Source organism: Centruroides sculpturatus, unplaced genomic scaffold (assembly GCF_000671375.1).
Source record: "Centruroides sculpturatus isolate CEXI.00-Female unplaced genomic scaffold, Cexi_2.0 scaffold434, whole genome shotgun sequence".
Lineage (NCBI taxonomy): Eukaryota > Metazoa > Arthropoda > Arachnida > Scorpiones > Buthidae > Centruroides > Centruroides sculpturatus.
In genome coordinates, this window is record NW_019384694.1 from 375,428 (window position 1) to 387,269 (window position 11,842).

Sequence of the window (11,842 nt, forward strand, 5' to 3'; positions counted from 1 at the left end):
TACAGTAGAGCGTCGTTTATCCGAATCAATTGGGGACTGGGGTGGTTCGGATAACGAATCATGTACGAAAAAATATATTAATTTATCCCATGTTGAATTTTTTCTCCGTTGCGTGTCGCTTCGCGTTGAATTTTCGTCGATGTTAAGCCTAACGAAGACTATTGTATCGTTAAAAATTATTTTTTTATTTTATACAAACATAATAAATATATTGAAAAATATAAAAACAATAAAAAATTATACTTCAGATGCTAATTTAGTATCAAAAACGTAAAATATTTGAGTAACCCAAGAAATAGCCGAAGATTGCAGCGCCACAGCACTAGCAAAAATTTAAATTTGCCGACTGGAATGCTTTCGGATAAACGACGCTCTACTGTATAGCTAATAACACAGGCAATCTCTGTAGGAAAATGTCCTTGTTTATATTACATTCCATTACTTAAACCCCGAATTTAGCGCGAGTCGATTTTTTAACGGAAAATAAATGGTCAAAAGATATCGCGTTATATTCGGGCTAATACGGTATATGCATTAGTTGTATAATAAATTATGTAAAAATTCTTCCTATATACGATCAAATTCGTAAGTATGAAAGAGAGGCTTGAAGGTGGTTTTTTCTTTTTACATTTTGTAAATTTTTAATCTGAAATGGCTATGGCCCTCTGTTCTCAGTTTTTGGTTATCAGTTTTTGTCCACATTACATTGGATAATCAATATTCTACTGTATTCAATAACTTGCTTTAGAAATGTTCAATGACAATATTTTATTTTAAGAATTTTTTAGTAAACTTATGTAGTTGCTTAAAATAGAATGTATGTACTGTACATGTGTAATTTTATATCTTGCATTTTTTTTACATGTAGTATTTATAAATTTTATATTTTAGGAGAAAAAAATGTTACTTGATTTACAGCTTGAGATAAAGAATGAATTAGAAGAAATGAAAGCAGTAAAATCAGAAAAGGATAAAGAAATAAGTCAAATAAATAATGTAAGTTTATAAATTATTTAATTTAATTTTTTTTTATTAAAAAATGAGAGAGTTTATGCCACTCAACTTTTGCAGTGCATAAATTTTATTACAAAATAAAAACAGTAATAAATTTTAAACTGAATACAAACAACAAATCATAGCATCATCTACTTTTTAAAATGAAAGAACTTCAGTATTTTTTTTTTCCTTTCATGAAGTTTGATTGAATTTGATTATTGTACAGAGAGCTGTAATTTCTTCAGCCTAATAATCAATACTTCAGGAATATATTTTGAATTATTAGTTGTTTCAGTTATTTGAGAATACAGTGGTACCTCAGGATACGAAATTAATCCGTTTTGACACTGAGATCGTATCATGAAAATGTCGTAAGGTGAATCATTTTTCCCCATACGATCACATGTAAAACCAAATAATTCGTTCCAACACGAAAAAAAACACTCAAATTAAAGCTAAGTAATACATTAAAAAAAACTATAGTAAGGAAAACACTGAAAAAATGCGTTTTGTAGTTGTAAATGTATAAATAATCGTAATAGAATAATAATTGATTTTAAAAAAATGTAGTTTTATTTGCACTTTACCTTTGAGGATAGACGACGGTGGAGGTGTAAATTGGTGGCGGAAGAGAGGGATAAGGGAAATGATACTAAAACTTAACTTACATAACATAATGTAACAATAACTTAAAATAACGTAGAAAAGATTTTAAAAAATTAGTGTTGTTTTATTTTTTATTTTTTAAAATTTTTATCCACTGTTTGTTGCTTTCTTTCCTTCACTTCTACCAGCACTTTCACTGGATAGAGGTCGCTTGGTAAAATATCTATCCAAAGAGGTTTGGCTTTGCTTACTTTTTAAAATGTAATGTTTCTAAAATGACTTAGGCAAATGTCATTACTCCGAGCAGCAATACGGCCATTGTGAAACTTTTCGCGGTGTTTCTTTTCAATAAAATCAGTCACTTTCTGATAATACCTCAAGATTTCCTTTATTGAGCGAGATCCTTCCACGACGAAGCAAACACGCGGACTAAGACCAACGAACAGAAGTGAATAAAAAATGGCGCTGTGAACTAATGTAACATCGTATGGTGAGTTTTTGTTCGTATTGTGGAGCAAAAATATGTTCAAATTTCATGTCGTATCCTGAAAATTTCGTATGCTGGGGCGTTCATATCCTGAGGTACCACTGTATTACTACTACTGACAATGAAATGCTGAAAGATTTAATAATTGCAATTATTAAATCTTTCAGCATTTACAAAAACTTAAAAACAAACTTTCTGTACAATTATATTAGATTTTGTGCAAAGTTTTGTGTGATTTTAATATTCCTTGAATAAGTCAATTGTTGGTTTAAAAAAATTATCTTTCTTTCTGATGTATCAGGATTTATTTTGAAAATATATCTCTTTCATATTTAAGATTACAATCTCTAAATCTACCACAAATGGTGATCATACCAAAATCTGTCTAAATGTAGTGGCAGGAAAATTATTCTATTGAGACCAAGTATTGGATAGAATTTTATTTTCTAAAATATTTTTTTGTTTTAGTATGTAATCATTTTTTTATTAGCTATGAAAACCTAATAATCAAAAAATTGTCATGAATATTAGTTAAAATGTTATCAAGACTAAAAATTTTTGTAAAAGCTGTCAAAACATGAAACAACAATTTTATTGGTCTTATTTATCTCTTCAGTTTTGTAAAGCACTTCCCAAATTGCTAAAGACCTAAACTGAGTTCATAAAAATTATATATAAGGGGATCTTTATGATGATAAAAGAAAAATTAAGTTTGTCTGTGTATATTAAAAGCTCAATTTATTTAATAGGAACTGCAACAAATGAAATTTCAGTTGGAAAAGGAAAAGAAAATTAACAATGAATTGTCAGATCAAATAACAAATCTTAATTTATTAGTTAAAACAAGTCAAGATGCTATAAAGGTTGAACAAGATCTTGTCAAAGAACTTCAAGCCCAATTATGTATGAATAAAGTAAGTGTCTATTTTAAATTGAAATAATAATTTGTTTTTATCTGAATTGACATTAGTTAACTAGACTTCCTATATTTTTTTCATGTCTATTGAAACTGATTGTATATTAAAAACTATTTAAAGATTATACTTAGTTTTCTCTTACTAAATAAATTATGAAATTTGGTTTTCCATTTATCAAAGCTAGTTATCCCTGTGCAAATTATTTGTGTGTGTATGTATAACAAAATAGTGAATGTAAAAAATTATTTGGGAAATTGTGATGGGAACAGGAAATTATTCTGACCGAATTTTTGGTAACTGGATTACTCACAAATAGTTTTTGCAGTTCTCCTCAATTTCTGAGTTCACTTTTTGTTTTTGATGGAATGAGGCAAAGCAACACTGGGTGATCTGCCAAGAGAGTGCCTCCCAGGAAGACTTTCTAGGGAAACTGGCTCCTATTTAAATTTACACATGAAGAAAACATAAGTTCATGTAGCCATCCTTTTGGTCAGACACAAACCCCCACCGTCAGTGCTCAGTGGTTTTATCCACTCATTTATTTTTTGTTCAGTGTTAGTAGTTAACAATTTGCTTACCCTATATTACTGTTGTAATGGGATTGATATTTAATTTAAAAATACTCTAATTTTTGTTTGATTTCAACACTGTTTCACCGTTTAATAATATGCATACTTCCAAAATGAATCATTTAATGTAGAAAGTGAGTGCTGAAAAATCATTCTGATAACTTTGAATTTATTTTTTTAATTTTAACAAATTAAATTTTTTTTGTCTGATTATGATTTAATAAAAATATCACCCACAATGGCATTAAAAGTAAATTGTAAAGTTTTTAAGAACATATTGTGAAAAGACAGTACAGTAGAGCATCGTTTATCAGAAAGCTGATCAACCGAAAGCATTCCAGTCAGACTGTGTCGTGCTGAATCGAACGTTTTCGATACTGGATTAACTTCCAAAATATAATTTTTTGTTTTTATATTTTTCAATATATTTATTTTGTTTGTACGAAATAAAGAAATAATTTTTAATGATACAATGGCCACGATATATTTTTAAAAATTTACGTTAGGCTTAACATCGACGAAAATTCAATGCAAAGCAACACACAATGGAGAAAAATTTAAACATGGGATAGGTTGGTTAATATATTTTTTGTACATAATCAGTTATCCGAACAACCCCAGTCCCCAATTAATTTGGATAAATGACGCTCTACTGTAATTGAAATTGATGATGTAGCCTTTAGTAGAGAGAGAGAGGAAGGGATGTCGTTTTTTGGAAAAATTCTTTTGAATGAATTAATAAAAAGTAAGAATCACGGCAGGAATCGTAAATCATATCTGTAAAAATGTGTAAATTGTAGCGATCTGAATGGTATCCCTTGGTACTTGATTGCTGCTGCTTGTTCTTTTTTCTTTAGATTGTTGGAAATGAGTACAAAATTTCTGTAAAGAACTTATCATACAGGAACACCAGATATGTATAAAATGACAGTGGAAAAATGCATTTCCTTATTTAGATATGTATAATCAGTCATCTAGTGTTCCAATGAGTTCTCTACAGCTATTTTGTACTCCCAACATTCTAGAAAGTTTTCTCTACAGTTACTTGCAATGATTTGTATAGTAGATTTAAGGAGCCTTACAGATATTACTGTATGTGATGATTTACATAATAACTTTTTTACATGCAAAGTTGTCAGGTCTGAAATATTTCATTTGTTCATTTGTTTATTTTAGTTAAATCTAAAATTAATTGTTAGTAGAAATGAAGCAAGATAAAGTATCATCAAATATTCATTTCTGTTTTTAAATTGCATACTAGCTGTCACTTTTTTAACAATAAATTCAGAGGTATGGAGTATCTAACAGTGCAGGTTTGTCACCATAGACATATGCAAGAAATTGATTGTAAATTTAAATAAAACACTTACTTCAGAGATTCAGAAGATATGAACTTTACATTAACGTGTAGTCCAGATAAGTTATCATCAGTTGTCAATATTCATAATAAATAGGAAAATTTATTTTGTTGAATGATTTTAATTCACAAATTGTTTGCTTCAAAACAATTTTTTTAATTTCAGAATTCTTCAAATGGTCCCACTATTCAGGCTGAAATGCCAATAACTGCAAATGTAAGTTTTTTTTTTTTTTTTTTTGTTAAAATATTATTTTAAATTCTTAACCACTCTAAAAATCTTTTTTAAGTCATTTACTAACTACTAGCATATATAATATTTAAAACTTGCAGTCACGATCAGTACAAGTAAAGAGTGATAAACCTAAAAAGTCCAGGAAAAGGGTAAGGATCTAACATATCTGCATGCCATGTAAACAACATTTCTTAACTGTTGTTAAAATTTTGATTTTATTAATGTCAGTCTTCACATTTTGCATTGTATCTAATACTATATTTTTTCATAAATCTAAAAAATATATCTTCTGAATCTGCTTCTGACACAATAAAATGCTATAAATTAAGACACTTGGTGGTTTTTCTCATATTTATTTTGTTGATAGGCAGTTTCATATCATTAAAAGAATATCTTCTGAATTTTTATATTTTTATCTATCACATTTTTTAATAGAGTAGTTTGCATAAAATGATAAATTAACTGTGCAGTAATTTGAATTCTTAACATTTTGTTTAGTGATTTTTCAAGGAAATCAAATTACAGAAATGTAAATTTGTCATCTATCTTAATTGCTTTGCAATCAAAGTGTTTATTGAATTATTTTTATTCTCAGATACTTGTTAGAATTACATAATTTATATAAAAAGTAAGATTTTTTTAAAGCAGCTTTAATATTACAAAACTATTTTTCTTATAATACTGATCCTGTTTTATATGAATTTTTCTTAAATGCAAATTCATTTTCTCAAATTTGTGCAAAGAATTGACAATTATTACCAACCCCTAGAAAGTTGAGTATGTGGAAAGTCCAAATGTTGCACAAAATTGTATATTATAGAAATTGGTAAAACAACTTTGCTAATGAACTTCAGGATTTAAAATTTGATTCTGCTTTTGAAACTTAAATTTTCTAGAATATCTTGGAAATTACTTTTGCAGTCAAAACTGCCAAAAAATCAATGCATTTATTTTAAAGGAAGAGCATAATTTCTTTTGAGTGAATGTCATAAGATTAATTTATTTGAAATGTTTAAAATTTCATGAGATAGCAAAGCAGACCTATCTTGGTTTGATTTGCTTATCTCTGCTCTGATTAGTTAGTTTTTGTACAAGAAATATTTTAAAACCAACTAATAAATTATGTAATAATCACTATGTAATTTTTTAAACAAATCTGTGTTTCTTGTGAAACATTCTGTATGTAAAAGAAATGCATCTATGCTTAACATGAAATTTAACTCTACTCAAGAACCTTGTTTCATGCCTTGAATAAGACTTATAGAAGAAAAAGGCAGTTGTTCTAAAATTAAACAAATATTAAAGCTGTATCAAGTGTATAGATTACTGTATTTGTTCTAGACTTCAATGTTAGAACAATGTATATGATGATAAAAAACTATGTATTTTGAAGTCCAAATCCAAATTTTGAAAAAGTCACATATCTTTGGAAGTTGGCCATCCAGCCACCCTCCAAAGATATATTTATAATTCAAATTTTTACCTTAATTAGAAGCAAAAAGGTTAGTAATTAGTAAATTTTATAACATTAGCTTTATTGATAATTCTGGAAATTTCAGCATTTGTCTTTGGACATTCTTGGATGATTTTTTTTCTTTTCAAATAATACAATTATATGTAATCAATCTTTCAAGATGGTTTAAACAATTTTCAGTCATTCCTATTCTGTGATGAATCATTGTTTCCTCCATGACTTATTGCTGTTATGATTTTATTGTATTGTGTGAAATTCCTACTTTGAAATATAAACTTTCATTAAAAATACAGTAGCCCCTCGTTATATTGCGGATTTGGATATATCATAATATACAAAACTCCCTTCAAAATTTTACAAGCACTCAAGTCAATAAACTTTAAATTACTTGTTGCCATTGAATTTCTCTTTGCAACAAAATATGTATTTTATTCCTACCATTGTCCTTGAAACTACCACTGTGGGTGAAAAGAATAAATTTGTCAAGATCTAAATAAGCAAAACAGGTGGACAGATCAATTATCATTTGTTTCCTTTTGATATTAAAAGTTGTGAGGAGACAGTACTTAAAACCAATAAATAAACAAATTTCTGTGAAATTTCAAATTCACTGCATAATGCATAAGGAAAAGATTTATTTTTGAATGGAAAGTTCTAAAATTTTTATCTCTGCTTTTCAGTGGCATGTCATACATGGAAACTGTGGAAGCGCCGCTTCCCTTGTATTTTCTAAAATATAAATATGTATTGTGCAATTATTTTCATATTTTAACATACTTTGAATTAATTAAAATTGGTATTTTATTATAACCACATTATGTATCTTATTACAAATTTCTGTGTTTTTTTTCTTTATGACTAGATGTAAAAATGCTTTGTCTATTAATACACCATCTTTATTCTGAATTTTCTATAGGCCAATACGTGTTTCAGGCAAAGGCCCCTCATCTGTCGGCATGACATCCAGGATTTTCTTTGTGTTGTGTTGATACTTATACATTTCATTTAAAATTACATATTTACACAAAGTTAATAAATACATATGGAACACAAAGTTAATAAATAGTGGTTACTATATTTTTTTGGAAAGGACTTTGTCTTCAAAAGAATTAATACATATTTACAGTTAAAATATCATTGCAGTTTAAAATATATTTACGATTTAAACTGCAATTAAATATATTTTAACTGTAAATACATAATCTTAAACAAAATGTATAAATATCAACACAACACAAAGAAAATCCCAGATGTCGTGCCGATGGATGAAGGGCTTTTGCGTGAAATTCATATTGGCCTTTAGAAAATTCAGAATAAAGATGATGTAAAAATGCCTTGTGTCTATTAATACACCTAGTTGTGAAAAAAAACAAATAAAAGAAGACAAGGTCTTGGAATACATAACAAATTTCTATACTACATGTGAAAAACAATAAGATTGCTATTGTATATTTGAATATAAATTTGTATATTTGTATTCCCAATGGAAGTGCTGTATTTTCTAATACGGGACAGCTTCCACAGTAAAAATATTTGAATGGTGTAAAGTAGCCGGATTATACACATTCACGCATGCATTTTACAGAGCACCAACCTCACATAGATGCTACACACCAAAACATCATATAACACTGCTTCCAATGATTCTATTCAGGGCCCACACAGCTTTCCTATCATCAAATGTCACCACATTCCACTGATGCTTCAATTGAAGCAGCAGTGGAATGTGAAACTAATTTATTTTTTAAATTACTGTATAATTTTTATTGAAAAATAAATTACACAAATTTTTAATGAGATTCATTATGAAATATAGTATACTCTATAATAAAATTGCAACTGATATATTTGTTTTTATATTGACAGTATTTGCTTTAAATGTTGTTGTTAAATAAACAATAATGCTAAATGGATGTTTGTGGTATCAATATTTATGTAAACGTCAATTAATACGATATAACCACAAATAAAATTTGGTATTAAAAAACAGCTTACTTTATATCAAACACTTGCTAATGAATATATATTCCATAGCATATATGATCTATGTAGTAAAAGCCTAGAATTTTTAGTACTTTGTTACATTGCACTTTTTCTTTGTCTCTCAACAAGCAGGATGATATAAGGAGGCTATTGTATTTTTTCCTTCTTTCAATTGGAATTCTTTTAATGAAACTAAGTTTGACAGCATTTTATTTTTATTATTATTTTATTTATTTTATTATTTTTTTAAAGGTAATATCAGTTTGTCCAAATTTTACTTTTTAGATACAAGCTTGCATAGAACTTGAAAAAGTTGCTATTAACTTCTTACAGTTCTGTGTTTATTAATGTATTCTCATGGAATGTTGAATTCTTAATGCATTAATATACATTAAGAATTTAACATTCCATGCGTAATGCTAATTTATTTATGGTCAAAAATTACTTGAATAATTGCAACAATCTCCAAATAGCTAGATGCTACTGGAGATATATTACAACAAATTTTGTATTTTTTGCACTGAATAAACAAATAATTATTTAATAAAATGTCAATCAAGCATTCTTTCAAAAGACACTTCACTTTTAATTTTTTTTAATATTCTTTTCTGTTAATGTTAATTTGAATTTTGTGTGTGTATTATGATCTCACTCTTACTACATAAAAATTTCCAAATGATGCACTCTATGAAATTTCATGTTTTATTAAAAAGAAGTTTGATTCCAAAATACAATAAAAATTATAATAGCAATAATTCATGGAAGGAAACTTAATGATTCATCATAAAGCAGGAATTACTGAATTGTTTATAGCACTTTCACTGAAAAATTTTAAATGCATATACTGTAAGGTCTCGTTTTATGCGGTGGATATGTTCTACAGAAAAGGGCATATAAAAAATTCGCATAAAAAAAAACTTTACTTGCCTTGAAAAAGTAGGGATACGTTCCGTAATTTTCTAAAATCGCATAAAACCAAAACAACAAGTTAAAATTAACTTAAAACCGCATAAAAAGAATTTGCAGAAATTAAGAGAAATAGGCTGCTTAATAAATTACTTCGAATGTCTGAAAGAAATTCATATAAAAGCTTAAAATAAACTTGTATTCAAACTTAATTCAGTTCATTTTATTGAAAAGTAATACAAGGGGAATCCCCGAATTGCAAAAGCTCACTCTAAAAACAAATCACTGACATCTGGATGTGAAGAGTTAATTAAAAACCCCTTTAGTTCCTCGCCCGAGTTAACTCGGGCAGGTTACATAGCGTTACATAAAACACGGTCCTTAAGGCCATTTTTGAAATTTTTTTTTGAATTTTTGGAATGTTTTTTAAGTCTCCAAATTTTTTAAAAATATTTAAAAATATACGGCCAGCTAGTGTTCACCCTACTTTAAACCCTTGTCCTCCCGCGACGTCTATGAGAATGCCCCGGGAAATCCAACTCCAGCTGTGTTCAAGGTCATCCAGATGTGTAAACAATGACTCATCGGTGTTAAATTTCACAGAAGGGCGAGACAAAGGAAGTTAAACTTTGAAGCTTTTTCTTCAAAATTAACGCATTTCTTTCTTTTTTTTCAGTTTTAAGTATTTTTTATGTTTAATTACATTTATATCAAAAATTGCTAGGAACTAAAGCGATTAAGGTAGATCTAGCTGTCCTTTACATCCATAAACGTTATATGTCAGTGGAACAAATGGAGTGAGCTTTGAGCGTTCCACGATTTTTGGAGACTGTCTATACGCGAGCTTCCTAAACAAGCCTATATCTATGCTTGTCCAAGAAATTTTTGGATGACATACAAACTGCACAACTTCAAAATCGCATAAAAATAATCCGCATAAAAAGAGATCTTACAGTAATTGAATTGTTTTAAAAATGTGAATGAATTCTTCAAAGACCAAAACTAATTTCTAAAGGCAATGCTGACATTTTCAGTATTATCAATAAATTACCATTTTGAATATAGCTAGAATAAAATTTAAACAATAGTTAGCTTAATTTATTGCAGGAGGTTTTATTCTGGAATGTTATGCCTCTAAATATTCTTAAATAAATTATACTTGCATCCTAACACATTGTATGTATATATTGCATATAAGAGAAAACAAATATGGCAAATATACTATTGCAAATAAAACATGATTCAGACAAATATGCAGATTCCTATGTTTTTTGGTATGAAATGTGGATTGTTAACCATGCCTGCATAATTTCCTACAAAAGAACCTTCCATTTCATCAGTTATTAGATATGCTAGTTACAGAAATAAGCTAATGAAGTATGCATTTATGATACAAAAGTCAGATTTTAGTTATCTGAATATTACTCAAAATTGCATTTTTGTTCAGGGAATCTTATTCTATTTAAAAGGTCATAAGCTGTATTTTTGTGAAAGGTTGTAAGAATATTTGTGAAAGGTTGTAAGAAAGGTTGTAAGAACTAAAATTTTATATTCTTTTTATTATACAGGGTTCTTCCAACAGGAAATAGTCATGGCAAGTTTCCTCGTCAATGTGTTTCCTCTGCTTATGTTAAACATGTGCTGCTTTTTTGTTTGGTTAGTTTTGTGGGAAGAAAGAAAATGATGTAACTATTTATTATAAAGTTTCTCTATAGTAAAAAATTTACTTACAGAAATACCATTAGTGTAAATGAGTAATTAGAATTTTAACTACGCACGAATATAAAAGTTGACCTTTATTTATTCTACCATAATTTTGCACTTGTAAATTTTTGCAAAACAGTTAACTGTTCTGCTCTGTAAAAGGTGCTTTTACTAAAATTAGTGTCAATGTATATTTAATGTTAATATGAGATGTCTATAAAAAAATATTTGTAATTAGTATTAAAAATGTTTTTGCCAAATTATTGGAAATGTCTTGTACAAATTTAACTCTAGATTTTTATATTATGTTGAATTGCATGTGTTTTTACTTAAGTCCAAATGCTTTAAAAACTGTAGTAATAAATTATAAATAAAATTTGAATCTTACAGTTTCTGAAAGTCTTNAAAGATAATTTAAATTATTTATAACTTTTGGAATAAATTTCAATCGAACAAACTTTCTACGTCAAAATTTTGTTTAGACACATATTTGGATTAATTAAGACAAATCAGTTTTCTACCTCAGATAAATTAAAATTATTACACAAACAACAAATGCATTTTTGAACATCCTTACCATATTTCTATGCAGAAATAAATTAGATAGT

The 11,842-nt window shown here is 27.9% G+C and overlaps 1 protein-coding gene across 3 annotated transcripts in view; it reads left to right on the plus strand.

Annotated features, from left to right (window-relative positions):
• LOC111627406 (putative leucine-rich repeat-containing protein DDB_G0290503) overlaps window positions 1-11,621 on the plus strand; it is a 98,651-nt gene extending 87,030 nt beyond the window's left edge. For 2 of the 3 annotated variants that reach the window (XM_023370970.1, XM_023370971.1), the window contains 5 exons: window positions 892-996; window positions 2,839-3,003; window positions 5,099-5,149; window positions 5,266-5,316; window positions 11,099-11,621. In XM_023370970.1, coding sequence (XP_023226738.1) covers window positions 892-996; window positions 2,839-3,003; window positions 5,099-5,149; window positions 5,266-5,316; window positions 11,099-11,119 — 393 coding nt within the window. In that variant the 3' untranslated portion in view covers window positions 11,120-11,621. The remainder of the gene's footprint in view (window positions 1-891; window positions 997-2,838; window positions 3,004-5,098; window positions 5,150-5,265; window positions 5,317-11,098) is intronic. The other variant, XM_023370972.1, reaches the window with a different exon arrangement.
• The last annotated feature ends 221 nt before the right edge of the window (window positions 11,622-11,842 follow it).